Raw genomic sequence first — 26,041 nt, forward strand, 5'->3', positions numbered from 1 at the left:
CTTGTGTTTTTTGAAACTTCTGAACTACTATCACTTTTTTTAAAAAAACAATTCAGAAGATTTAACTAAAAAATTCGGTAGTTTTCTGCGATTTTGAGTCTAAAAAATTTAATTGCTGATTTTGGTATTCCACGCTTCAACTTCAAGTCCAAAATTTGAGATTTTAGCTAAAAATTGTCCTTTTTCGATGTTTTGAACTGCTATAACTCCTTTTGGAGAAATTTCCTTAAACTCGAATTTCCGCAAAAAATCTGAAAAATTCAAACTCTCTCATTCCCATCCTCATTCCAAATTTTCCTTATCATTAATTTCTCTCCCTTATCAATCCAAAACGTCCCTCACAGTCCCTTATCACAAAACTCAAAGTGATAAGCACCAGTCCACACGCTTCCGCACTCGTCATACTCATTTATCAATGAGCACTAGTGATAAAAAGCAAACAATTGGTTTGACCTCCCGCCAACTTCCGCCTTTTTGACTGTGTACGGGAAGTTGTAAAAAAGATCGGATTACTCGATAGAACCATAGAGATCTGAGGTTTTGATAAGCAAATTAGCGTTCGTTCGAAACGTTTTTCTTTCTTTTTCTTTTTTTGCTTTTTACTTTTCTTTAAAGTCATGATTTTTTTTTAAAAATCTTTTTTTGTAGAGAGCACAGTAATTATTCCGACTATGCTAGAAAAATATGGAAGATGTCGGAAACGACGACTTCTCAAAGAAGTCGTACTTATATTATTGGTTGCTGCGGTGCAGGTAGCCTTTTTTTTGATGTTCCAAAAAATCAAAAAAATGATTAGAAAATTATCACTAAAATTCAATTTTGATCAAATTTTTATTAAAAAACACACAAAAATGGACAAAATTTAAAGCTATTTTTCAATAAAAAAATGTACACAAAATTAACAATAAATTTCAGTTCTTAACTCAAATATTGATTTTGATGAAAGCATGAAAAATGTCCAAAAGATTGAGTTATTTTAAAAAAACAAAACATTATAATAGAAGAAAACAAATATTTTTAACTTATTTTTGTAAAAAAAAGAAAAATTTTGCCTCTTATCCACCTAAAATTAAAATTTCCAGCCCGTGCTCTCCTCATCAAAATCCACCCCAGAAGCTCAGCTCACTGACGTGGAGCTCACTTGCCCGGATGATTGGATCCGACACGGCACGAAATGCTATCTCCCATTCAATATTCACCAAAGCTGGCCGTTTGCCATGACCACGTGTCAAAGATATGGATCGACGTTGGCCAAGATACAGACTGGATCCGAGAACCAGTTTATCGCTTCGTTACTCTCGAAACCCGGCAAACCGACGGAAGGGAAGGAGTATTGGATTGGCTTGACTGTTGAGGTAAGGGAAATTGAAGGATAGTCTGAATTTTGAAACTTTGCGATTTGACACATATTACTCAGAAGGAGAAAAATTCCAAGTTTCGATTTTTTTTGAGATTTCTCATAAAGTTCACATTTTTCAACAATTTGTCTTTTTAGCCAGAGCTTAGGCAGAAATTTTCAGGAAAAATCAAAAAAATTGATCTGCATAACCCAATAATCACAGAACCAAAATACTAAAATTATCGATTTTCAGAAAACAGAGGAAAGTTTAAATTTGAAAAAAAAAACGCCAAAATCAGTTTTACTGAAAAGGAGTTCAATTTTTTTGTGTTTAACTTTGTCCCATCGCTTCAAAATCATGATTTAACATTTGCGAAAAAATCTAAACAAAATGTGTAGTGCTTTTTTCATTTTAAAAAAAGCCATTGTCCAACTATTCCAACATCCCAAAAATGTTAAAATGTTAGAAGCCGGTGAAAAGGGAGTTCACTTAAGTTAACCGGACAAACTTCCGATTTAGTTCAGTCGGCCATTTGTAGTTTTGCAATTATTTTAAGCAACTCCAGCTTTAAATGTTCTGTAGTAATAAAAAGTTCCAATTCCAGGTCCTTGACGACGACGAACTATATCTCTGGTCGGATGGAACCCCTACAAGCCGTTATGTTGGATTCTGGCGCCAAGATCAACCAAACTTCCTTAATGGATCCTGTGCTCTTGGAAAAGTCGAACGAAAAGACCTGGAATGGCGCCTGGACACCTGCAACTTGCTCCGCAGATTCGTCTGTGAACGCCCAGCATGCGTCCAAGGATCTTACTTCTGTTCTTCTGGATCTTGCATCTCCGAGTCAAAAAAGTGTAATGGACATAATGATTGTGACGATGGGAGTGACGAGCAAAACTGTCCATCGGCTTTCCAGCCGAATTGTAGGACTTATGAGAAGGGAGAAAGTGGGCAGTTGAGCTCTACGAATTACCCAAATTCATATGACCCAAATTTGAATTGCCGACATGTGCTCGAAGGACCGATTAATTCAAGAATCGAGCTAACAATTGAACATTTTGAGACAGAGCCAGACTTTGATATCCTTACAGTCCTGGATGGAGGTCCAGCGGAAAATAGTACCACAGGTAGGTTCCAAAGGGAATTGCATTTGGCTAACACTAAAGTATTCAGTTATAAAACGTCTCTCTGGATCCATGGAAACGGTTCAAACTATCACATCGGCCACGAATATGATGATCGTACAGTTCAGGACCGACGCTCAATCGAATGCCAGAGGATGGCAGTTGAAGTGGAGAGCTGGTTAGTTAATTGCTTGATTAGGTTAACCTAAGCCTACGCCTGAGCCTAAGCTCAATCCTAGGCCTAAGACTCAGCCTGAGCATAATCTTAAGCCTAAGTCTAAGCCTATGCCTAAACCTAAGCCTAAGCCTCAGTCTAAGCCTATGCCTAAACCTAAACCTAAGCCTAAGCTAAAGCCTGATATCTATTTTTCAGTCCCATTCACCTGTGGAGGCCACTTTACCGCCCAGGCCTACATCCAATCCTTTGTCTCTCCCGGCTACCCAAAGACCTTTGCAAATGGCGCCGAATGTGTGTGGACTGTGGAATCTACGCCAGGACAAGTGGTTTCTTTGATTGTGAGTTTTTTAATTTTTTTTTGAATGTACTGGGTATGGGTATTATTATTTTAGATGAAAAGCGGCAAAACATGGGGATAAATTCAAAGAAAAAATGAAAATTTCAGCAGAATTTGTTTTATCCGGTAAAAAACCGGATTTAACAACAACTCTTTGTTTTATAAGAATTTTCATTTGTTCCACAACATTAAATTAACATTAAATTAACATTAGTTCTCGTTAGGACCTTCACACACCTTCGCAAGACCATTTTCATAAGCACGGATGTTGAAATCGATGGAATGTCTGAAAATTAATAATAACTAAATCGTTTTAGCGAACAATCTAACTTACTCTCCAAATGTCCATACATTGGTTTTTTCGTTAGGTCGTAGGCATCGATCCATTCCTTCGGCAGTGCAATTATGGTGGAGTACGTAGGCAAACTCGTAGTGCTGAGTTTAGGATAGTTTAAGCCTAAGACTATATCTAGGCCTGAGCCTAAGCCTAAACCAAGTTCAAGGTTTTTATAAACTTACTGTTGAGTAGTCCCAACCTGGACTGACAGTGAACTTGTAATCCTTTGCATTTTCCGCCGTGCAAAACTTTTTTTGTTGGAGTATGTCGTGAGATCTAAACTTTTTTATTTGATGCCTGAGCTATAACATGCCTACTCACGTCCATGTATCATGTTCGTAAATGATAATATCTCCGCACCAAAATTTGATCGAAGAATCACAGTGGATTGCAACGTCAAAGTGAATAGGGTCGCCGTGAATTAGTGAGCATAGAAAAGTTAGGAAGAGGATGGGGAAGAGCATACTTTGTGTGAAGGAATATACCAATAGTGGAAATTATATATTGAAGACAATGCTGAAAGGGTAGCCGATAGATGGGAACGGTGGAAGTTCTCATGGAGATTCTGGGAAGATTAAGGCCCACAAAGAGTTGCACACCGAATCGGCCCACGGCTTTTAAATAGAGGTCAGCCATTGGTCCACCTCAAGCTATGAGGCTGGCTTTCGGCCGTTTCTTGATGACAAACTTTGTTTCGTTCAAAATCAAAATCAGACGTTACAGAGCATTTTGTCGATTTTTGTAAAACTCCCCAAATTTTTCTAACAACTTTTTCGTGTTTTTTGTGCGCCATTTTGGGTGCAGTGGGGCGATGGGACAACCTGACACCACGTAAAAGTCAAGTCTCGGCTCAAAAATAAAAAAAAACAGTTTTTTTTTCACACATATGTATTTTTGTTCTATGTTTAAATACATTCACCTGGTCGTCTTATTTCGTCAGCTTCAATGCCGAACTTTACGTGTTGCCTGAAATCTACGACCTTTTACGATCTTATATAAAAAAATTTTATAACTCACACTCCGGACACACTGACATCTGTAGATTGGGAAGACTTGGTGCAATACAATTTCCCGTCCGTAGAACAATCATGAATCAATGAGTAAATGAACTCGTATTCCTAAAATGTGAAAGTTTGAGATTTCATGTAGGCATTAAAATGCCTGCCTGTCTGTCCGTAACGCTGCCTCTATCCACAACCCGCGCCTCATAATTTTGATTTTTGTTAAATTGATAGGAATTAGAAAATAAGAAGTTTGTAAATTCACCTAAAAAAGCAAAAAAGAGACCAAAGGCCGGCATATTTTAGGCAGGCGTGAGGCCTTCAAACGGCGCCAAAAATACGTACAGACGTGGGGGCGTCTCCACTAGGGTACACGGTGTAGTTGGACCTCTGCCAATTCTCCGACGAACAAAAATATTCTCGAGCCAATAAGTCGTGTCTATATGTATTTGGTATAAATGAAGCTTCATTTTTGGTATTACTCACCCTAGAATGGTCGTATCCTCTTCATGTAGTTGGAGTGTAGCACATCACTTTTTATAGGGAATATTGCAGTGAATTTTAACTTCTATGTAAACCGGGTCGGAGTAGACTAGGGAACATAGAATAGTTAGGAGAAGAGTGGGGAGAAGCATATTGTGAAGTTGTAGCTACGAAAACGTTATTATATCAGATAACACTGCTGAAAGGGGCAAGCCGATTGATGGGAACAAGGAAAATTCTCATGCGGCTGGTGTGAATATTGGAGGAAAATCACGGGGAAACTATTAGCGTCAAAGGAGTTACGGAGAAAGACGCCTGTTCCTATCGGGAAGAATTAATGGGGTTATTCATGTTTGTCGAAAAATGTATTCTTTTCTTTTTTTTTTTCATTTTTCTACATCGGCCACCACCTCACTTTACATGCTGCCAAACCGCCAAAAGAAAAACTTTTTAGAAGTTTCATTACGAAATTTGTTCATTATAGCTCATTTTGGGTCTATACGTTCAAAATCGTCCGAACCGTTAGTCCTCCTTTAAGATACCTGTTGGCATTTTCAACATCACATGAATAACCCCATAACAGAGAATATAACAAATAGTTTATTAAGTTGCTCGAAGATAATTTATGGATTAGAGCACATAAACTGTTCTCCATTATCGGCGGCTTCGATATCAAATCTCACGGATTGTCTGAAGCAATTTACTCTCTCTGATGTGCTAGCCGTGAACACTTACTCCATAGCTACAGGAACATCGGTTGTGCTGGAAGGCTTCAAGCAACGGATCTTTCCGTCAGTGGTGCAGTTGTGATTGAGTACGTAAGCGAACTCGTATTCCTGAAATTGGTTACAAAAATTAACAGTTGCGATTCTCTAGCTTACATTTGAAAAATCTCCTCCAGGAGTTACTGTGAAGGTGTAGTTCTTGTGATGCTCGGTAGCACAGAAATCAATTTGAGGAAGCACATCATGACTGCTGAAAGTGTTCAGAAACCGTCACTAAGTTCTCGACTCACACGAAAAAATCCTTCTCGAGAACGTAAAGATCTCCACACCAGCGGCTAAAAGATAAATCACAGTGAATCGTGATATCAAAGTAGATGGGGTCCGAGGTTGCTAGAGAGCATAGGAAGGTTAGGAGAAGGGTGGGGAGGATCATTTGGAATATTTTGGAGTAGTTTTGGATGCTGGTTATAACGGTAGCCGGTAGAAAATGATGAAAGGTAGGCCGAATGCTGGGAGAGAAGGAGATTCTCATGGAGATGATGAGAAGCTTGCGCTCATGCAGTTTGGTAGCGCGTGCATTAAAGCATGCTACATTAAACCGGCTTCACGGCCTGGGCTTAGGCTTAGGCAGGCTTAGGCTCAGGTTTAGGCTCAGGATTAGGCATACGCTTAGACTTAGGTTTAGGCTCAGGTTTAGACTTAGGCTTGAGCTGCTCCTGGACTTACGCAAAATTAAAGCTCAAAATCCTGTACACAATCATATAATTAGATTGGTGCAACACTTTTCATTTCTCCTCAAAAACCACACGATAGTTTTTGTTTTACATCACAGTCACCCTTGTAGGCTTTTACTTGAAAGTTTTTTGCACATGGTGATTTTTATTCCATAACATAATTCATTTATTTGGTAAAACATTCAATGTCGTTTCGCAGGAGGAGGACACTGTCCCAACTTTCCATGTTGATAGACTTCAATGCGGAACGTCACGTTTTGCCTGGGAAATTTCAATAGCATTAGTTATGAATAGAACCCCACAAACTAAACTTACAATCCATTTATAAGAGTTTGAAATGGTTTTGCACGTGTCTGACAATACCATTTATTGTCAGTGGAGCAATCATGGCTGAGGAAACAGTTAAATTCGTAGTGCTGTAAATGTACATAGTATTATTGAACATGGTACTACTTGGATATGACTTACAAACGTAGGGAAGTCACCGTTTGGATTGAAGACGTAGTGGAGCTTGCCTTCATCTCCTGTCACGCAGAACCGGTCAAACTTAAGGATGTCGTTTTTACTGGAATGAAGAAGATAGTTACATTAAACCTTAAACCTTCAACATGCCACAAACCCGAGTTTGCTGTCTTCCTCGATAATGTAGATTTGACCGCACCAGCGAGGATGAGGAAGGGGGCAGTGAATGAGAGCGGTGATCGAAATAGGGTCCATGTTAGCTTGGGAACACAATAGGGTTAGGAAAAGAGCAAGAAAAAGCATTTGGCTTTACAATGTGAAGAAGTGGGAGCCGCCGGTTTTGAAAGACTGTCATCAAAGGGGAGCCGATTGAAGGGAAAGTGGAAATATTCTCAAAAGCGAAATGGGAAAGTATTTCTCGTTCACGTCAATTTAGTTTACATCCGTGAATCTGTAAGGTTTCAGGCCGGTTTGCTAAGGTTTAGTCTTAGGCCTCGTCTAAGACTTAGGTTTAGGCTTACTCTTAGGCCAAGGCTTAGGCTTAGACTTAGGTTTAGGCTAAAGCGCAGGCTTAGGCTTTGGCTTTGGCTTGGCGTCAGTGGCGAGCGTTAGCTATTTAGGCTTAGGGTTTTCCGGTCTTTTTGATTTTTGAGGGGGTTCCTGTTGGCCGATCAACGCGAATTTTTACGGAGAGACGTATAGTTCGCCATTAGGCTTAGGCTTAGGCTTAGGCCTAGGCTTAGGTTTAGACTTCGGCTGAGGTTTAGGCTTAGGCTTAAGCTCAGGCTGATTCTCAGGTGTAAGCTTAGGCTTAGGCTTAGACTTACCACGCTGGTCTTTTACAATCTTGCACAAATTAAAACTATTTATTCGGATAGAAATTGGCATTCAAGACAATCAGAATTTGACTCAACAACATTTAGTGATAAATTACAGATTTTATCCTTTTATGTATATTTTTTTCGGTAGAAAATTTCAGAACTTGCTAGTTCCAAAAATTTTTCATAGGGTAGGTTCAGGCTAACAACGCTGGTCTCTTATAGGTTTTTTACACAAATTAAAATTATTTATTCGTATGGAAATTGACATTTAAAACAATCAGAATTTGACTCAACAAAATTTAAAATTCGAATGATATAAAAAATCCCTGATTCGGATAACCACAGCGACGTGGATAGTCTGGTCTTGCATTGATGTCGAACTTGACAAATTGTCTGAAACACAACTATCAACAAGGTTCTAATTTTAAAGCGTTAAACTCACTCTCCCGATGCGTTGACATCAGTTGTTTTATTAGGGTGCACACATTTTTCTTCGCCGTCGGAAGTACAATTATGATTGAGTACGTAAGAAAACTCGTAGTTCTTAAAAATTAATAGCGTCGTGTGGAAACGATTCGGCATGACTTACCGGCGTAGGGAAGTCTCCACCAGGAGTTTTCGTCTCGTTGTGATGAAGGGAGCTTTTTGTCGTACAAAAATGTTTTTCTATCTGCACATCGTGTCTATAATAGTCAATTTGTTTTTGTCGATTATTCACACTTACCCCGTCGTCGGATGATCTTCTTCGTAGACATAGAGCACAGCACACCAGTTGATGTTAGGAATTTCGCACTTAATGTTAACCTCAAAATGAACAGGATCTGAGCTGGCCAGGTGGCAGAGGAGGGTTAGGAAGAGGGTGAGCAAGAGAAGTTAGAGCTGGTTTTATAAGTGGCGATTGATGGGAAAGAGTGAGGTTGAAAGAGAGCCGATGCATGGGAAGAAAGAAGGTTCACATTGATAGATGGGAACGATGAGGCAAGAGAATATTGGCTAGACGCGTTGGTATTGTGAACGTATACAACTTTTTGGCATAATTCATGTAGTTTTTCATAGATTTTTCTTTAAAAAATATGAACAGTAGGTTTTTTTGACATTTGAAATCGATTGACATAAACACATTGCAATAATAATATCAGAAGTTTTGATTCAGAACGTGATAAAACTCAAAAATTTAGGGATGGGAGTTCTATAGAAGTTGCACTCACTGTATCATGCGATATGAAAAAATGCGCACACTTGAGCAAACGGTCCTCTGTCTTTTGTTTTAGGATTTCATACCTTAAAGGTTGTAGCGTCGAAATTTATTTTTATTGCGTTATTAGACTCAAAATTGCCTGAAATCCCGAATATCGTAATGAAACTTCTTGAAAATATCTCAAAAAAAGTTATGACGGCTCAAAAATAACCAAAAATAGTTAAAATTTGACCGACTTGTCAAGCGGGCTGGAAAGTATCTTTTTTGAAATCACGGTCCAATAAGTTGATTCTCTTGAGTTTTCAACTTGATTTAAATGCATTTAAGGTCGATGGATCAACAGATTTGATAAAATTTGGTAACTTCTGGTCCTCCATTGATTTTAAAGTTGGTAAAACAAGATAATTAACATGCATATATGGTCACAATTAGACGGTGATTTCAAAAAAGTTTTCCAAAAAAGTTTCTAGCCGCTTGACAAGTCGGTCAAATTTTAACTATTTGTGGTTATTTTTTGAGCCGTCATAACTTTTTTTTCGAGAAGTTTTCAAGAAGCTTCATTACGAAACTCGGCGTTTTCAGACAATTTCGAGTCTGATTTCTCCATATAGCATTGAAAAATGTCTTTTTTTTTGCGACTTTGTCGGTCAAATTTCAAATTTCAACTAATTTTAGGTCATTTTTGAGCCGCAATAACCTTTTGAGAAGTTTTCAAAAAGTTTCATTATGAAATTCGGGATTTTCAGACAATTTTAAATTTATAAACCACCTTTAATACTTCTTGCTTCTAAAGGTACCTAGAATTCATAAAATGCATTCAAAGTTTATTCAAATATATCGTTTACAAAACAATTATCTCCTTTGCACAGGGTCTGCACACTCTTTCACCTCTCCTTGCTGATAGGCCTCAATGTTGAATTTCACGTCTCGCCTGAAAATAAGACTTTAACCAGGAAATTTAGAATTCTATAACTTACTCTCCAAATACACTAACATCCACAGTATGTGGTGACTTTACACAACGAATCTCGCCGTCAACGGTGCAATTGTGATTCAGGATGTAGGCGAACTCGTAGTCGTGAGAGTTTTAGTAATTTGAGCTAACTTACTAGACTTACTAGACTCATGTCCCCTCTTGGGTGCGCTGAAAATTTGATTTGTTTCTTGTACTCGGAGCTGCAGAATTTCTGGGTGTCAACTGCGTCATGGGTTGGGCTGCTGGAAAGTTTTTGTTTTAATGATTTGCTTTTAGAACTATAAAACTCACAAGTCCTCCTCATAAACGTACAGCGTACCACACCAGTGCTTGATTGCCGGGTCGCAATGCATAAAGACCTCAAAATGAACTGGGTCGGAGCAGCAAATGGAAGCTAAGAAAAGTGGAATTAGAAATCGTAGGAAATTCATCGCTCTAGGCATATGGGAATTAAAAAAATAGCTCGGGAGCTTGGTATAAAAGGTGTAAAATTCTTCAAAAAGACCGCTTGCGGTGGGAAACGGGAAGGTTCTCATGATATCAAATTTTGCAATTTTCAGTTCGACGACTTCTCTTTGAGGGCCGAAGACAGCCTGATTGTCTACAATGGAGCAACACCATCGGCGACAGTTTTGGCGTCGTGAGTTTCATTTTTTTCGTTTTTTATTGATTTTATACTAAATCCTTCATTACTAAAAAGTTAAATTTTCAGATTCTCGGGGAACCTCACCACGAAAAAATACATCACCTCTTCTACCAACATCGTCTACATCTACATGATGACTCGCACCACCTCCAGCTCCCGTGGATTCTCAATTTCCTACAAACGAGGTTGCGATCTTTCTATGACAGATCCCCACGGAGAAATTATCTCCCCGGGGTACCTGGCAACTGAGTACCCGAACGATGTCACTTGCACCTTCACCATTGAGATTGAGAATTTGAAAGCTGACCGAAGCTTGAGCATCATCCCAAATCGATTCGACGTCGCTGATGATGACTCTGTGAGGATCTTCGAGAATTTGGTAAAAGGGAAGGCTCTTCACGAGAGTGATGGATTTACGGCAAAGTCGAAACCGGAGAAGCAGATTGATTCAGAGGCAAATCGGCTGCAGATGGTGTTCAAGTCAAGCGCATCGAGACAGGCTATGGGATTCAACTTCAGTTATTCTATTGGTTAGTTTTCAAATGCTAAACTGGCTTCTTTTTAATGGATGACTTTCAGATTGCCCAGCTTTCCCAACAGTTCCGATGGTTACTCTGTCCACCAAGCAAAGATCTGTGAACACCAAGGTCACTGTGGAATGCCCTATTGGATTTGAGTTTGCCTCTGGAGAAGGTGTCTCAAAAACAGTTGAGTGTTTGATTGGAGGTACTTGGTCGCAATCTCAGATTTCTACTTGTCAGCGTAAGTTTCAAAGTAAAAAAGCTCAAAATCCAACTTACTTTCAGCAATCTACTGCGGCGCGGTTCCACAAATCGCCAATGGATTCGTCGACTCTGCCACGAACGTGTCGTTTGGCGGTCAGGTCAAGTACTCCTGCCACAAGGGTTTCTTCTTCGCCTCCGGAAAGGATGTCGAAACTGTATACTGCGGAGAACTAGGCAAGTGGGGAATCCCACCGGCTTGCAAGGCGGCCACGTGCCAACCTCTCGCCCAGTTCAGCAATGGAGATCGTCGTCTTGAGTTCGGAGATGGCACCGGGTACGGTAGTGTGTTCCGCTTTGATTGCCACTCCGGGTACCGGAGAGAAGGAGTTGAGAGCTCGCTGTGCAAATCCGATGGGACATGGTCTTCAAAGCAACCCAACTGTACAAGTGAGTTTTCAAGATTTTTTTGGATTTCTGGAATTTTCAACATTTTCAACATTTTCAGAAGTCGCCTGCACCCACCTCCCAGAAGTTGCGAATGCTAAAATAGAGGTTCCGGATAGATTTTTGTTTGGTGACGTGGCCCGAGTGGTCTGCAACTCTGGCTTCACTATCGACGGACCTGAAGAGATCCGCTGCTTGGCCAACCAGACGGTGTCCTCCACGCCGAAATGTATTGACATTGACGAGTGCTCGTCCGGAGTGAGTCAGTGTCAATCTCTCGGCACCCAGTGTGTGAACCTTCCTGGATCCTACATGTGTCAATGTCTAGATGGGTATCAACCGCAATTGAGTAAGCCAGCTATTATCTATGTATATTGTTTTCTTTACGATTCTTTTTAGTGTGCCTTGAATCTAATCCAATCGATGCTCGATCCTCTTCAAAGTGGTGCGTGGATTCCAAAAATGTGGGAAAAGATCGAAAGTATCCCACGAAAGTGGTAAAGTTCGCGATTCCGATGATCGTTGAGCAAATCAAATTCGCCAATGTTCGCAACGGAAAAATCACGAAAATCAGTATCAAGTACTCGGAAACTGACAAAACCCGTACCAAAAAGCTTATCATCGACAACGAATCTATACTCGATGTGGATGAGGACAACATCGCAACACTTCCAATGGCCATAGAAGTTCAGGTTCTAGAAATTGAGGTTGTCGGACTAGAAGGGTCTCCGTGTCTGGAAGTCGAGACACTGGGATGTCAGCGGACATCCTGCGCGGATATCAATGAATGCTTGAAGGATAATGGTCATTGTGATCATCTGTGTATCAATACGCAGGGGAGTTATAAGGTAAGCTTGTATTCCTAGTCTTCCTCGTGATGGTCCATTTGGCCCATGTTCGCTCATGTCTAGTCTTTGCAAGAAATGGGAATGCTGTAACAGACCTTGGCACAGGTTTGGAGCTGACTTCCGATCGCAATCTGCTAGACCATAAAAAGTCTGTTCAAAAATTTTCAATACATCTGACTAATATCGGCGAGGCTGAGCCAAAATTGTCCATATCTTGCAAAAGTCAAACATGAGCGGTCAAAGCTTGATCAGGAAAACACAGACGTTCCCAATCAAAATCTTTCCAGTGCGATTGCCGCAACGGCTACGACATCTTCACCGAGAACGGACAATCCGGCGTGAACGTCTCCACCGGAGAAACCGGCAACAACATGAACGACTTCATCCGATTTAACAAATCATGCGTACCCCGACAGTGTTCCCATATCGGATCACCTGAAAATGGGCAGCTATTGTCAACTGCCGAACGATTCGAGTATCCGATGATTGTGCAATTCCAATGTGCCTTCGGGTACCAGATGATGGGGCCGGACTATATTCAGTGTCTGGCTGATGGAACTTGGAATGGTACAGAGCCGTTCTGTTTGTGTAAGTATTGAACTTTGTCAATTATCTAACTTTATGAACCTTGTTTCAGCCGCCACTTGCCAGGGAATCGAGGCTTCTTCTAAATCCGATGGGCTCACCGTAACTCCTAACAACTCTACAATCTCCTTCGGGCAGAATGTCACAATCTCTTGCTCCTTTCCAAACCGTCCTGGAAAACTATCATCTCCTCTTTCCAACTACCGTCAGTGCATTTTCGACCCACAAGATGATGGAAGAGACTACTGGCTGTCCGGCCCGGCTCCCGAGTGCTCATTCATCGAGTGTCCGGCTCCACCAACCATGCCTGGCGCAGTATACAATGGGGATGTTACCGACAGGAAAATGGGGTCGACGCTGGAATTCACCTGCCGCCAACCTTACACCGTTGTCGGAAGATCGTCTGCTGGCGATCAGAACATCAAATGCTCCCCCGACGCCACCTGGGATCTAGGAGATCTGAGATGTGAGGGTCCGGTTTGTGTAGATCCAGGATACCCATATGATGGGCAAGTGGATCTAGAGTCTGTCGAAGAGGGAGCAATTGCCAAGTTCTCTTGTAAGAGACCAGGATTCGTGCCGTTCCCGTCGGACACCTTGCAGTGCACACTTGGAGCATCGTGTGTGCTCTCTGAGGATGTGGGTATTGTGTCTGGGTTCGTGCCGGATGGAGCGTTCGCCGATAATTCCGACTCAACAAATCTTGGATATGAGCCACATCACGCTAGGATGGGATCCTCAGGATGGTGTGGTGCCAAGGAAGACTTCATCTTCTTGAGCGTTGATTTACAGAGGTTAGTACTTATTTTGAACGAGCTTTTGAACAAGCTGAACGAGTTTTATTTCTTTTCAGAATCTACACCTTGACTACACTCCGGATCGCTGGAGTCGCCGGATCCGGTCATCTCAAGGGACACGTCACGAAATTCCAACTGTTCTACAAAACTGAAAACCAGCATACCCATAAGCCATATCCAGTAGAATTCGAGTCCCCCGCCGGGAATCACAACGCTATGCATCACTTCGATCTGAAGTTCCCACTCCGTGCTCGCTACATTTTGTTCGGAGTCACCGAGTACGAGGGCAACCCGTGCATGAAGTTCGATTTAATGGGATGCGTCGCGCCAGCTTCTCCGTCTCATGAACTGGACAGTCACCTTCAGATAGGGTGGAATGGTTCAGTGCCGCAATGTGTTGATATGGAGCCTCCGAAGTTTGAGAACTGCCCAGAGTCGGAGATCTTTGCCAAGGTTGATGAAAATGGACAGTTGAAGGCTGTCGAGTTTGAGGAACCAGCTGCAAGTGATAATAGTGGAAAGGTAGCAAATTTCAGATAGTAGTATCATTTTATCTCAAACTTTCAGATCGCCTACACCCAGATTGAGCCCCTCGGAATGCGAACTGGCCTAATGATCACAGAGGATATGGATGTCACCTACACCGCATTCGACTCTGCTGGAAACACTGCAGTTTGTGTTCTGAAAATCCGCATTCCAGATACCCAGCCACCTGTCATGAAATGTCCGGACTCGTACACCATCCCTGTTGGAAACTCCACGAAGCACGTGATCTTCGACATGACCACTGTAGATATGGTACTTCATGACACCTCCAACGTGTCCGACGTGACCTTCACACCATCTGAGGCTACACTGAAGATCGGAGAGTTTGAGGAGGTGACGGCGCAGGCGGAGGATGAGAATGGAAATCGGAACAGCTGCAAGTTCCAGGTCGCGTATGCACGTAAGTCTCAATTTGTCTGGATTGTCTTCAGATCCTAGTTTTTTTTCAGCTGAAGCATGCTCCCCGGCATCCTTGGCCTCTTCGAATCAAATTGTCAAGAACTGCGTTCACGAGGAAGGGGCAGTGGTGTGCAGTGTGTATTGCGCTCAAGGATATCGATTTGTGGATCCAGACCAGATTACGCAGAACTTTGTGTGCAAGGATGGAAGATGGTCGCCAAGGAATAATGCGCCAGCTTGTGTGCCAATTCGTAAGATTTTTTTCTCTTTTATCATTTTGACAATCCCAAAACTCAAAAACCCCAAAAATTTAGCAAAAGACCCTGCTGGCTTCCACGTCAACGTTGGTATTAGCTACCCAGTATCCTCGCCAGTACCGAATCATTGCTTAAAGGGTTACGCTGAGCTTGCTGCAAAAGAATTCGACAATCTTGACAAGGTACTCAGCTCTAGATGCTCTTCCTCTGTAGAAGTTCACGTGAAACTTTTGAAACTAGACTTTAGCAACCAAAACGGAGTGCTCACTGGAAACTATACTATCCAAGTGCTCCCCACCGAGCAGCAGAGTGTATTCTATGATCTGTGCGGGTTGACACTTCGAACTATCTTCGATCTGAATATTCCTGGAGCGAATCAGCCGATTCAAGCGCTACTCAGTTTGTCGGGAGAGGCGATTGCTTCGCAGACTGCTGGATGTCCTAGCATAACCGCCAAGGCTTCAAGTGTAGTGCAAGGTTTTGCTTGTGCCACTGGAGAAGTTTTAAGGCAAGAGGCGAAGGATCGACTTCCAGAGTGCAGTAAGTTATTTTTTCTATGTCTCAGATCCTGAAAATCCCAAAAAATTATTTCAGTGGCGTGTCCAAGCGGTTCAGTCAACATCAACAACACTTGCATGCTCTGCCCACGAGGATCCTACCAAGACGAATCCGGTGAAACTTCGTGTAAACCTTGCCCAGATGGCACATACACCTTGGACGAGGGATCTCAATCCGTTGGAAGCTGCTTAGCAATCTGTGGGTTCGGAATGTACAGCTCCACTGGGCTTATTCCATGTCAGCTCTGCCCTCGTCACACTTTCTCCGGAGCTGCTCCGATCGGAGGATTCCGAGAGTGCGAAGCTTGCCCATCGGGAGCTTACACTGCTAAGCTCGGAGCATCCAGTGCATCTGAGTGTAAGCAAGCTTGCAAGACAGGAACCTACAGTAATTCTGGCTTGGAACCTTGCTCGGCATGCCCGATCAACTTCTATCAGCCAACCGTCGGACAGCAAAGCTGCATCGAGTGCTCTAACACCACCGCGACTCAAACCACCGGAGAATCCCTCGAATCATCCTGCTTCCCGATCGACTGCTCGGCGAAAATGTGCGAGAACAACGCCGAGTGCTCGGTATTCATGCACAGAGCCCAGTGTCACTGCAAGCCAGGATATGTCGGAGATCGCTGTGAGATGCTCGAGGACGTGTGCTCCACACAGCCATGCTATAACGGTGGGAAGTGTGAGCAAGTGGGCACAACTTACAAGTGCACGTGCCCGAAGATGTTTAATGGAGCCAGATGTCAATTTGAGAGTGATGAGTGCAATGGGGTAAAGTGTCCGAATGGAGGTGTCTGTCATGATTTGCCAGGGGTTAAGTCGACGACATGTCTGTGCAGGTGAGTAAATCGTTTTCTCTTAGTTATACTTTGGTTACTTATATTTTGGTTCAGTATTTTTTTTCCGGAAGTTAGGCTTAGGCTTAGGCGGGGCTAGGGGGAGAGAAAAAAGATAAATTCTCAGAAAAATCCAGAAAAAAATCCACTGGATCGCTTTGTATCAGGGGTGTGCGGCAAATCTCAAAATGTGCCGACCTCGGCACACTCGACAAATTTGCCGCACATCCTTGATTTGTATGTGGGGCAATTTTTTGAACACACATTACAACTCTTTTCCCTTTCAGAACCGGATTCGCCGGACCCCAATGCGAGGAGATCACCGATATCTGTTCTACAAACAACCCTTGTCGAAATGGTGCTCGGTGTATTGGCGAGAAGCTCGGAAGATTCAAGTGCCAGTGTGTACCGGGATGGGAAGGACCCAATTGCGACAAGAATATTGGTTAGTCGGGGGGATAAAACCAAAAACTCATTTCTATCTTTCTTTTGTCCTCATTTTGTTCTCCCTACTAAAAGCTCCCTTCCCATCTAACACAATTTGGGTATAACTAACTCCTCTTCTTTTTCTCTTTTTTTTTCTTTTTTTAGAGCTCTTCCCAGAATAGAGGAGGGTGTAAAACACACATACATTTTTGTTTATATGAGAAAAAGAGCACAGAAAAAGCAATATTTCATTGTAAAGAGTCAAGTCTCTTGAGATCTGAGAAGCTGAAAATCACGCCATATTTGGATAGGATTTAAGCGGTGGCTGAGCGTAAGCCGGATTATGAGCAAGTTGCGGAGCAGTTGGCTCAGTCGGCACCGGCTCGAAGTCGTTGAGAGATTGTTTAAACTTGATTGTCAACCAGAGAGCGAACACGCTGAAAATAAGAACAAAACTTGTTTTTTTATTCAAAGCTCCCAAATTTTCCAACAAAAAAAACTTACTTGTAAATGAAGAACGTGGCTGCGAGCACAAAAAACGATGCACCATAATACCTCAACTCATGTTTGAGCTCTACTTTCTCCGTGTCTTCCAGCGTCTCATTAAAGAAATACTCGTAGACACGGAACAGGAACGTGTTCACCGACGCCGCCGAGCCTGCGAAGTAGGTGACCATAAAGATGAGCACAATTAGTGAGCACACGGTGAGACCGGCAATTAGCACGAGTCTGGAATATCTGGGTGAAGAGGCTGAGAGTGAGCAAAACGTGTTGTAAATAAATATATGTTCTAGTCAGGAGAACGCCACTAAACACTTTTTGCGGGCTGAACCGGAACACATACATATTTAAATTTTAGAATTTTGAATTTTTCAGAATAAATCAAATTTTAGCTGAAAATTTGAGAAAATTACGAGATTTCTCAAAATTTTGAGCTTTGAAATTGTGTGAACTATCAATTTCAGCCTGAAAAACAAGGCAATTTGACAAAACTTTTAGCACGTCAAAAAACAAAGAACTGGACGTATGTATACTGACAACATTTGTTGCTCTTTGAGCCCTAGCAAAAAACTAGTGCGGCTTAAACGGAACACAGATAATTTATGAATTTTCTCTGCCAAGTCAAACTTTGGTAGAAAATTTGAGAAAATTACGATATTTTTATAGGTTTTGAGCTTAGAAATTGTGTGAACAATCAGTTTCAGCTACTTTCAGCAAGTGAGCTGAAAGTGTTGTCGATTCTCGTAGAAATCAACGTTATGAATTTAATCGAACTTTCTACTAAAACTTTTAAAAAATCGCATGATTTTTTTGATAACCGTGTTGTCAATTTACATGCTTCCTCACCTCGGTATACAATATCTTGCGATTTTCTTCTGCGCCGCCAAAATTATAAATATAGTCCCCAGGATCTCGCAGATCAGGAACATGCTGAAGAATAAGAAGGCTATCACAGTCGTCCAATGCCTGAAATTCGAGATTTTTTTTCATTTTGGAGAGCTCCCACAAACTCACAAATTATGATTCATAGTCTCCATAAGGATGATGAAGGATTTGTAGGCGAATATGGCGACGATCAGCGTGTCGAAGCATGCTAGCACCTGAATTTGGCTGGTTTGAAGGAAATTCATGAGAGTTTGAGGTGGAAATAGTTAGTTTTTGGGGAAAATTCGTTAGTTTTTGAGCAAATACTTGAGATTCTACACACAATAGGTGCCAAATTGAATTGAGGGAGAAGAAAAAACTAGGAGCCAACTTTTTGGAACAATTTTGAAAATTCAAAAGAAAACTCCAACTTAGAAGGAGTCTCGGCCTAAAAAAATGGAGAAAAACTGTATTAAATCTCAATTTTTATTTTTATAACTTCAAAAAAAAAAGTTTTAAAACAGTAAAACAAGAAACCCTAAATAGAGTTCCCAACCATGCTCAGCTTAAACTTAAGCCTAAGCCAGAGCCTAAGCCTAAGCCCACACCTAAGCCTAATTTTAAGCCCGAACTGGTTAGCTTTTGTCAAATTTTACAAAAAAAATTTAGAAATCAGGTTTTTTTAAACCATTTTTGTACGCGAAACCTGGACTAAATAGCACTAGTTTAATCGAATTTAAGCTTCGAATATGTAAGAAATTCCTTTTTTCCAATTTTAAGCTTTCAAACGTAAAAAGCACTATGACAGAAGTTGCAATTTTCCAGCTTTTAAATTTAAGAAAACTGCCATTTTGAAGGATTAGGAGCTCAGAAACTCTTTTAAATTGGTTAAACTTTTGCATTGTTTTTTTTTGTTGGCTAAAAATATTGTAAACAAAATGTTAGTTGTGAAGAGTTTGAGCTCAGAATTTCTGGTTTTTTTTTGAATACTTTTGGAAAAACAGCACTAGTTTACACAATTCCAGCTCAAATAAGGACCCCCCCTCTTATCTCAAAATCTTCCCTTAATCACTCACCTTTGCACATTTTCCCAGTGGCCAACAGCAACAGAGCAACATCCTATGTGAAAGCGTCGCGAGAATCGATAGAACCGAGCTCTTCTCGTCTCCTTCGTTTTTTGGTCGTTGTCCCCGCAGGGGTTGCTCTCCATTTTCGCCGTTTCTCACGTCGTCTCCGCCCCTTCTCTCTGCTCGAGTTGAAGGAGAAGACGAAGAAGAAGATGAGGGAAAGCACGAAAACGTGTTATTTGGAGGAGCCAGCCTGCTGCTGTTAGTGACACAACTCGAAATGGGGGGACCTTTTGTCTGCAGATGGGCTTATAATGTAATCAGATATATACATTTCAAGAGATATGTATGTGTTTATTTATGAATGGGAGTGTGAACAAACAGGCGGATTAAAGGATTTTGAATGGAATTCTAGTTGGAAAATACTGGGTAAATTCAAAATAACTGGAATCAAGTAGGCTTAAAAGAACTGAATTTTCGAAGTTTGGAGGCTCTTTCAAGCAATATTGGCGGGATACTCGAATTTTAGTCTGTTTTACAGAACTTGAAAAGTGACGCTGAGTTTGCGAGTTTACCAACAATTTTGGGAAGAAATTAACTTTTTCAAAAAATGTGTGCTGAAAATTTAAATTCTGGGAATATCTAGGAAATTCTGGAAATATCTAATAATTTTCCTAACATTTGGGAAGTTGGCACAAAAATTTGTGTATGATATTTTTTAGGGATCTCGAAAATTTGTAAAGAAAAACTCTGAAACACCTCAAACTTTTTGCTTTTTTCAAAAAGAGAAGAAAAAATCGATGGATCGAAAAACAACACAAGCAGTAACAACACACTTCAAACTGCTGTTCTCTCCTTTTTCTCCCCCCGATCACCTCTCTCCCAGCTGTCTCCCACTCTAATTTTCCCTCATTTTCACTAGTAGTTAGAGGTCATTTGGACGGGAAAAAGTAGTATGGTTAATGAAAAGGAAACGAGAAGACTGAGCTCTTATCAGTTGATCAATTTCCATTTCACAACATGTTTTTTAGTTTTGAAGTTGTTTGTTGCATTTTGTTATGAAATTGTTGAGATAGACTACTAACTTTCAGGTAGGTTTTTCCCAAAACTACAGTAATCCCACAGTACTTCCACAGTACCCCTACAGTACCCTATACACTACTCTTGCAGTACACCTACAGTACTACTACAGTACTACTGCAGTACCCCTACAGCACTCCTACAGTACTTTTACAGTACTTCTGCAGTACTCCTCCAGTACCCCTACAGCAACCGACCACATCCCTCCACTAACCGGAACTTATAATCCCATGAAAAGACGAAAACAAATTTGTCCAAAACTACAGTAATCCCACAGTACTGTAGTATCCCTACATTACTACCACAGTACCCCTACAGTACTCCTGCAGTACTGCCACAGTATCATTACAGTACTCCTACTATGCTCCTATAGCACCCCTACAAAACTCCTACGATGCCCCGATCATATGTATTCATCCACTAACCCTAACCCAATATTCTTTCAAAATCCGAAGTCTGCCTTCTCTTGTGAAGTGTGACGTCACAGATTACAAACTATAATTTCCCAATTTTCAGATGACTGTGCTGACTCCCCGTGTGCTCTCAACGCGACTTGCGTCGACTTGATCAACGACTACAAGTGTGAATGTCCGACAGGGTTCAGTGGTAAGAGATGCCATATTAAAGGTTAGTTCCCATTTGAAATCTTTAGGAATACCTAAACCAAACTTATTTTCAGAAAACCTCTGCGCATCTTCCCCGTGTGTTCACGGACTGTGCATCGACAAACTCTACTCTCGCCAATGCCTCTGCCAACCGGGATGGACTGGCGAGAACTGTGATCAGAACATTGACGAGTGCGCGGCTTCCCCATGCCAGAACGATGCCAAATGCATCGACGAGATCAATGGCTACATGTGTGAATGTGCGGATGGTTATGAAGGGGTTCACTGTCAACATCTTGTGGATCATTGTGCCAAGCAGCCATGTCACAATAATGCTACGTGTACCAATATGGGCGCTACCTACCATTGTGATTGTACGTTAGGCTTTGATGGGGTCCATTGTGAGATGAATATTGACGAATGCGCTGAAAATCAATGTGACAAGCTCGGAACGGAATCATGTAGAGACGCTGTTAACGACTTTAAGTGTGTCTGTAAGCCCGGGTACACTGGGCCACGATGTGATGTCAAGCAGGATCAATGCGCAGACTCCCCATGTCTGAACGATGCTCAATGCGTTGATATGGGTGGAGCTTACAAGTGTGTCTGCAAATCGGGATGGACCGGTCCGAAGTGTGAGCAGGATAATGGGAGCTGCGCCGCCAAGCCGTGCAGGAACAATGGATTCTGCGTGAGCCTCGTCGCCGACTACTTCTGCGTGTGCCCTCCAGGAGTATCCGGAAAGAACTGCGAGTCGGCGCCGAACCGATGCATCGGCCAACCTTGCCATAATGGTGGAGAGTGTGGAGATTTCGGGTCTCATCTGGAATGCGCCTGCCCGGCGAGCTTTACCGGGAAGGGATGTGAATTCAAGAACACTGGATGCAAGACTTGCGAGAATGGTGGAAAGTGTGCGGAAGCAGCTGGAGGTCTACAGAAATGCGAATGCTCACCTGGATTTACTGGAGAGCGCTGCGAGACCAACATTGACGAGTGCTCCACCGCGCATTGTCCTTCTGGAGCAACTTGTGTCGATCAGGTCAACACGCATATATGTGTCTGCCCATTCAACTTGACAGGAGTCCACTGTGACAAAATGATCAATACCAACTATGACCTTCAATTCTTGGATCCATTCCGACCAACATCTGCATCACTCTACGCACCGTTCCGCATAGAGTCATCTGCCTTATCAGTAGGGCTATGGGTGAAATTTGAGAAACCTCATCAACACGCGGCATTCTTTTCTTTGCATAGATTTGATAACTCAAGTCAAGAATATGTGAGAGTATCTTCTAACCTTGTACGGCTAACTCTGTTCCCTGGACTAGCTGCCGTGGAGGTTCCACTATCTAGCAGTCAACACTTGAACAATGGAAAATGGAATCACCTTCTTATCACCTGGCAGTCCAAGACTGGAGCTTACTCGGTCATCTGGAACTCGCTGAGAACCTATTCTAACAATGGATATGCTACTGGAAAGCAACTAGATGTTATGACTGGAATTACCTTAGGCTCCACTGCACTTCCATCCTTTGTCGGATCCATCGCAAGAGTTGGGGTATGGAATAGAGTTATCGATTTCGAGGAGGAACTCCCTTTGATGGTTCAACACTGTCAGAGATCCGAGGAAATCTACAAGGGGTTGCTAGTAAGATTCGAGGGATTCACAAAGATCATCGGAAGAGTTGAGCGAACTCATAAATCAACATGTGGAGTCGAGGAGAAGTCTGCTATGCAGAAGAGTCAATCGCAAATTCTCATCGAAGACTGCCCATCTGACATGGTGATCTCCTCTATGGACCGAGAGACAAATGTAACCTGGCCGGAACCTACCTTCCTGAGCTCTAACTCCAAAATCGAGAAAATCGAGAAAAATCTGAAGCAAGGACAGATGTTCACATGGGGAGAGTATGATGTGCTGTATACCGCCACGGATAATGCTACCAATCAAGCTCAATGCAACTTCAAGATCCGAGTTGGAAAGGAGAACTGTGTGGACGCAGCGGATCCAGTGAACGGAGTGCAGTCGTGTGAGAGCTGGGGACCACAATTGAAGTACAAGGCCTGCTCGGTAGAGTGTCGCGATGGATTCGAGTTTCCGAGGTCTCCGGCGGTATTCTACACGTGTGCGGCTGACGGGAAGTGGAAGCCGAATAAGAGCCCGAGCACAATGTTCAGATATCCACAATGTACCAAGTAAGTGGTAGAACTATTTTCCAGATATTTTAAGCTAAAAATCGTGCAACCTTGTGAATTTCCAGACACGTCCCAGCCACCAAAGTCGTCATTGTCCGCATCATCTACGGAAGCTCACCGGCTTGCACGGAATCTTCAAAGGAAGCTTTCACGCAAAAAGTTCAGCAAACTATCGACGCTATTGATAGCAAGTGGAAGATGTGTAGTTTAACGTACGTTTTCTGATTTTGCTTTTCTATATTGAAATTTATATATTTTTTCCAGTGACGCCAATGGATGTGTGGGTACCCAGGTTCGTGTAGAGTGTGGAGGCTCCAAGTTACCCGAAGAGGGACGTCGCCGTCGCCGCAACCCAGAATCAGTGCTCGCCTCATCCTTCGGAGTGGAAATTGAGATTCCTGTGAAACGAAGAATGCTGGTCGATCCGTCATCTGGGCTCGAGACGACTATCCGGGATGCTCTTCACAATGAGATTCTCTCAGGAGTCTTGAACTTTGAAAAGGTTCTTCCGAACGGTCGGCCAGACGTTGGATCCCTAAAGATCAAAGAGGAGTATCTCTGCCAAGCAGGTCAAGTTGTCGTTCGGGATCTCTGTGTACCATGTGCCCCGGGAACCTATCACTCAGCAGCGACAGGCGAATGTGAGCTGTGTCCAATTGGAGAGTACCAGCCACTCACTGCCCGAACCGAATGCTTCAAATGTGCTCCAGGACAGATTACGGCTAGCGAGGGTGCAATTTCAGAGGGAGAATGCAAGGATAATTGCCCGCCAGGTCATCAGTACGATTCGTTGACTTCTGATTGTGTAACCTGTGGCTATGGATACTATCAGCCATCTGCTGGTGCCTTTGAGTGTATTCCTTGTGGAATCGGAAAGACGACACTCTCCGAGTTTGCGACCAGTGAGGATGAGTGCAGGGATGAGTGTCCAGGTAAGACATCAGTATGAAGCAATTACTCCGATAACCTCTAAATTTCCAGATGGCGAGCAACTTTCTGCGTCAGGAGTCTGTCAGCCGTGTCAAATTGGAACCTATAGGTCTAGAGGAGAGAACAAAAAGTGCGTCGCATGTCCACCAGGAACTACAACCGAGGCAACAATGTCGACAAGACGGGAGCAGTGCAATACGCCGAAGTGCAAGCCGGGACAGTTTTTGGTTAAGGAGACGTAAGTCATAGACTTTAGTATTAGTTTTAAAAATTTTCATTTCCATCTGTATTTTTATTCCAGAAAGAACTGTCAATTCTGCCCACGTGGAACCTTCCAAAACGAAGAGCAGGAGAGCACATGCAAGCTGTGTGCACCGGACCACACCACAGCTGCTCCTGGAGCCACTGCCGAGTCTCAGTGCTTTTCGACGAATCAATGTGCGACAGGAGAGTACAACTGCTCCTGGCACGCCAACTGCATCGATCTACCCGACGAGAATGATGTTCCGAGCTACGAGTGTCGGTGCAAGCCAGGATACCGTGGAAATGGAACTCACTGTACGGATGCTTGCAACGACTTCTGCTTGAATGACGGAATCTGCAAGAAGAACAACATCGGAAATGTAGAGTGCATCTGTAAGGATCACTTTAGCGGGGATCGGTGTGAGCTGAGATTCCAAGCTTCAAATAACAAGCTATGGATTGCAACGGTCATTGTCGGAGTCGTAGTGATCGGAATCATCATTGTGATCATTGTGTTCATGATCTCCTTCCGGTTCAATCATGTCCAAGACACTAATGAAAAGTCGTCGACGTTGGCGGATCTGTCTCCAACTGCGAATAACATCCTCTACGGGACACCGCCAGTTTGTAAGTTTGGTTTTTTTTTTTAATAGAAATGGAAAAAAAAATTGGGGAATATTTCTGAAACTTTTAGAAGGAAAAAACATTTTTGGCCACGATTTGACATGAGATTTGGCAAAAACGTCAACAACGGAGTTTTTACAGTTTTCTTATGTTAGCTTTCAAAAAGTCTCTCCTCCGCTAAGCCTAAGCCTCAGCCCATGCCTAAGCCTAAGTCTGAGCGTAAGCCTAAGTCTGAGCCTAAGCTTGAGCCAGAGCCTAGGCCAGTCTAGGATAGTAATTTTCTTAGAATTTCTAGTCGGTATGATGTATTTTGTCTAAAAATTCTCTGAAAAAAGTCTCAAAGTCCATCCAGGCCATCAAATTTTTCAATTTTTCCAGGCGAACCTCCACGCGCGTTCGGCTACTACTACGAAGACGACGACGTCTACGAGACAAAATCACGCGAAATGATCGGAAGCGGATCAGAACGTCGTCCGACCACGTCGACGGTTACCTCGATGGGCGGTGCAATGAGCCGAGCCATCGAGCAGCACAAGTACGAGCAGCGGATGCGGCAGGCGCAGCAACACATGTATCAGCCGGGCGGTGGCAACGACGAGGAATGAAGGAATGAAAACTTATATACCGACTAACTACGGGTTTTCGACACGGAATATTGCTCTTTTTCCCCTTATTAGTGTCTTTCACTTTGCTTCTTCTTGCGATTGAAGAAAACTTCTCACAAATTTTTAACTTATTTCTGTACTTGCAGTTAGTACTTGTACCTTTATTTCACTTTTTCTCTGAAAACCGCTCAACTCGTGTAAATACCGTACCTCAACTATTTTCCAGTTATTGAAATTATCGAATAAATTTTAATTATTCAATGTTATACAAAAAAGGTCTTTTGAAGAGTCTAATTATTCTTAGGCCTAAGCTTAGACTTAGACTTATACTTACGCTTACGGTTAGGCTTATGTTTAGGCTTAGATAGGGGTGGCTATAGGTCGACCTAGGTCGACCTGCGACCTAGAGGGTTAGGTCGCATCGCGACCTAGGTCGCTAGGTCGCAGGTCGCAATGCGACCCAGGTCGCTAGGTCGCAGGTCGCAATGCGACCTAGGTCGCGATGCGACCTAAATGAAAACAGCGACCTAGCGACCTAGGG

At 42.5% G+C, this 26,041-nt stretch overlaps 6 protein-coding genes and 2 pseudogenes across 9 annotated transcripts; 1 reads left to right on the forward strand and 7 right to left on the reverse strand.

The window, feature by feature from the left end:
* The first annotated feature begins 641 nt into the window (after nucleotides 1–641).
* On the forward strand, nucleotides 642–25,775 carry clec-78 (C-type LECtin). The gene is made up of 26 exons (NM_068053.5): nucleotides 642–752; nucleotides 1,083–1,355; nucleotides 1,945–2,467; nucleotides 2,514–2,642; nucleotides 2,838–2,980; nucleotides 10,277–10,356; nucleotides 10,429–10,892; nucleotides 10,942–11,124; nucleotides 11,169–11,534; nucleotides 11,593–11,880; nucleotides 11,931–12,379; nucleotides 12,667–12,967; nucleotides 13,017–13,758; nucleotides 13,818–14,283; nucleotides 14,329–14,707; nucleotides 14,757–14,957; nucleotides 15,021–15,503; nucleotides 15,558–16,359; nucleotides 16,644–16,801; nucleotides 20,811–20,921; nucleotides 20,974–23,098; nucleotides 23,164–23,310; nucleotides 23,363–24,030; nucleotides 24,080–24,266; nucleotides 24,330–24,898; nucleotides 25,274–25,775. The coding sequence occupies exons 1-26, from the start codon at nucleotides 672–674 to the stop codon at nucleotides 25,498–25,500; spliced, it is 10,545 nt and encodes a 3,514-aa protein (NP_500454.2). The 5' UTR covers nucleotides 642–671; the 3' UTR covers nucleotides 25,501–25,775.
* Nucleotides 3,133–4,932, reverse strand: F47C12.6 (DUF870 domain-containing protein). Its single transcript, NM_068054.2, has 7 exons — nucleotides 4,804–4,932; nucleotides 4,663–4,756; nucleotides 4,334–4,434; nucleotides 3,638–4,282; nucleotides 3,499–3,592; nucleotides 3,314–3,414; nucleotides 3,133–3,265 (listed from the first exon to the last, which is right to left on the reverse strand). Exons 4-7 carry the CDS (start codon nucleotides 3,778–3,780, stop codon nucleotides 3,190–3,192), a joined length of 414 nt encoding a protein of 137 aa, NP_500455.1. The 5' UTR covers nucleotides 3,781–4,282; nucleotides 4,334–4,434; nucleotides 4,663–4,756; nucleotides 4,804–4,932; the 3' UTR covers nucleotides 3,133–3,189.
* On the reverse strand, nucleotides 4,222–4,952 carry F47C12.11 (annotated as a pseudogene). The gene is made up of 4 exons: nucleotides 4,804–4,952; nucleotides 4,663–4,756; nucleotides 4,334–4,434; nucleotides 4,222–4,282 (listed from the first exon to the last, which is right to left on the reverse strand). Coding segments are annotated over exons 1-4 (405 nt in total).
* F47C12.13 (DUF870 domain-containing protein) lies at nucleotides 5,389–5,958 on the reverse strand (the record flags this gene model as incomplete). The annotated part of the gene is made up of 4 exons (NM_001307309.2): nucleotides 5,389–5,490; nucleotides 5,536–5,636; nucleotides 5,682–5,772; nucleotides 5,816–5,958. 4 exons carry the CDS (start codon nucleotides 5,956–5,958, stop codon nucleotides 5,424–5,426), a joined length of 402 nt encoding a protein of 133 aa, NP_001294238.1. The 3' UTR covers nucleotides 5,389–5,423.
* On the reverse strand, nucleotides 6,406–7,024 carry F47C12.7 (TransThyretin-Related family domain; the record flags this gene model as incomplete). Its single annotated transcript, NM_068055.4, has 4 exons — nucleotides 6,406–6,520; nucleotides 6,575–6,675; nucleotides 6,728–6,824; nucleotides 6,879–7,024. 4 exons carry the CDS (start codon nucleotides 7,022–7,024, stop codon nucleotides 6,442–6,444), a joined length of 423 nt encoding a protein of 140 aa, NP_500456.2. The 3' UTR covers nucleotides 6,406–6,441.
* F47C12.12 lies at nucleotides 7,842–8,415 on the reverse strand (annotated as a pseudogene). Its single transcript has 4 exons — nucleotides 8,267–8,415; nucleotides 8,132–8,225; nucleotides 7,985–8,085; nucleotides 7,842–7,935 (listed from the first exon to the last, which is right to left on the reverse strand). Coding segments are annotated over exons 1-4 (438 nt in total).
* F47C12.8 (SET domain-containing protein) lies at nucleotides 9,551–10,157 on the reverse strand. Its single transcript, NM_068056.4, has 4 exons — nucleotides 10,008–10,157; nucleotides 9,859–9,958; nucleotides 9,718–9,809; nucleotides 9,551–9,671 (listed from the first exon to the last, which is right to left on the reverse strand). Exons 1-4 carry the CDS (start codon nucleotides 10,067–10,069, stop codon nucleotides 9,593–9,595), a joined length of 333 nt encoding a protein of 110 aa, NP_500457.3. The 5' UTR covers nucleotides 10,070–10,157; the 3' UTR covers nucleotides 9,551–9,592.
* Nucleotides 17,017–19,513, reverse strand: W02C12.2. 2 transcript variants are annotated; one of them, NM_001129329.4, is made up of 5 exons: nucleotides 19,224–19,513; nucleotides 18,298–18,383; nucleotides 18,130–18,249; nucleotides 17,287–17,511; nucleotides 17,017–17,219 (listed from the first exon to the last, which is right to left on the reverse strand). In NM_001129329.4, the coding sequence occupies exons 1-5, from the start codon at nucleotides 19,263–19,265 to the stop codon at nucleotides 17,075–17,077; spliced, it is 618 nt and encodes a 205-aa protein (NP_001122801.1). In that variant the 5' UTR covers nucleotides 19,266–19,513; the 3' UTR covers nucleotides 17,017–17,074. The 2 variants fall into 2 exon arrangements, with proteins under 2 accessions (NP_001122801.1, NP_001255255.1); NM_001268326.3 differs by having other exon boundaries at nucleotides 17,028–17,219; nucleotides 17,287–17,440; nucleotides 19,224–19,312.
* Nucleotides 25,776–26,041: the final 266 nt, after the last annotated feature.

Source organism: Caenorhabditis elegans, chromosome IV, assembly GCF_000002985.6.
Source record: "Caenorhabditis elegans chromosome IV".
NCBI classification, from domain to species: Eukaryota; Metazoa; Nematoda; class Chromadorea; order Rhabditida; family Rhabditidae; genus Caenorhabditis; species Caenorhabditis elegans.